Consider the following 234-nt stretch of genomic DNA (forward strand, 5'->3'; position numbering starts at 1 on the left):
TCGGCCCAGCTGCCCTAGCGGCAGCAGCAGGAAGCAAACCGGCAACTTGCGGGCGCGCAGGTGCTGGGCGAGGGGCGCAGACCCAGCGCCCGGGCTGGCGCGGTGCTTCACCTTCTTACTCCTCGACAGCCGGAGCCGCGTCACTGTCCCGAACTGCTCGAAGTACTCGTAGATCTGCGGCTCGCAGAGCCCCCGCGGGAGATGCCCCACATACACGACTCCCGGCGTCAGCTC

At 68.8% G+C, this 234-nt stretch overlaps 1 protein-coding gene across 1 annotated transcript in view; it reads right to left on the reverse strand.

The window, feature by feature from the left end:
- Positions 1–231, reverse strand: part of NIFK (nucleolar protein interacting with the FHA domain of MKI67) — a gene marked incomplete at its 5' end in the record, with an annotated part of 4637 nt that extends 4406 nt beyond the window's left edge. The window contains one exon of the mRNA XM_010144219.1: positions 112–231. Coding sequence (XP_010142521.1) covers positions 112–231 — 120 coding nt within the window. The remainder of the gene's footprint in view (positions 1–111) is intronic.
- Positions 232–234: the final 3 nt, after the last annotated feature.

The sequence above is a fragment of the Buceros rhinoceros genome, unplaced genomic scaffold (assembly GCF_000710305.1).
Source record: "Buceros rhinoceros silvestris isolate BGI_N320 unplaced genomic scaffold, ASM71030v1 scaffold30029, whole genome shotgun sequence".
Lineage (NCBI taxonomy): Eukaryota > Metazoa > Chordata > Aves > Bucerotiformes > Bucerotidae > Buceros > Buceros rhinoceros.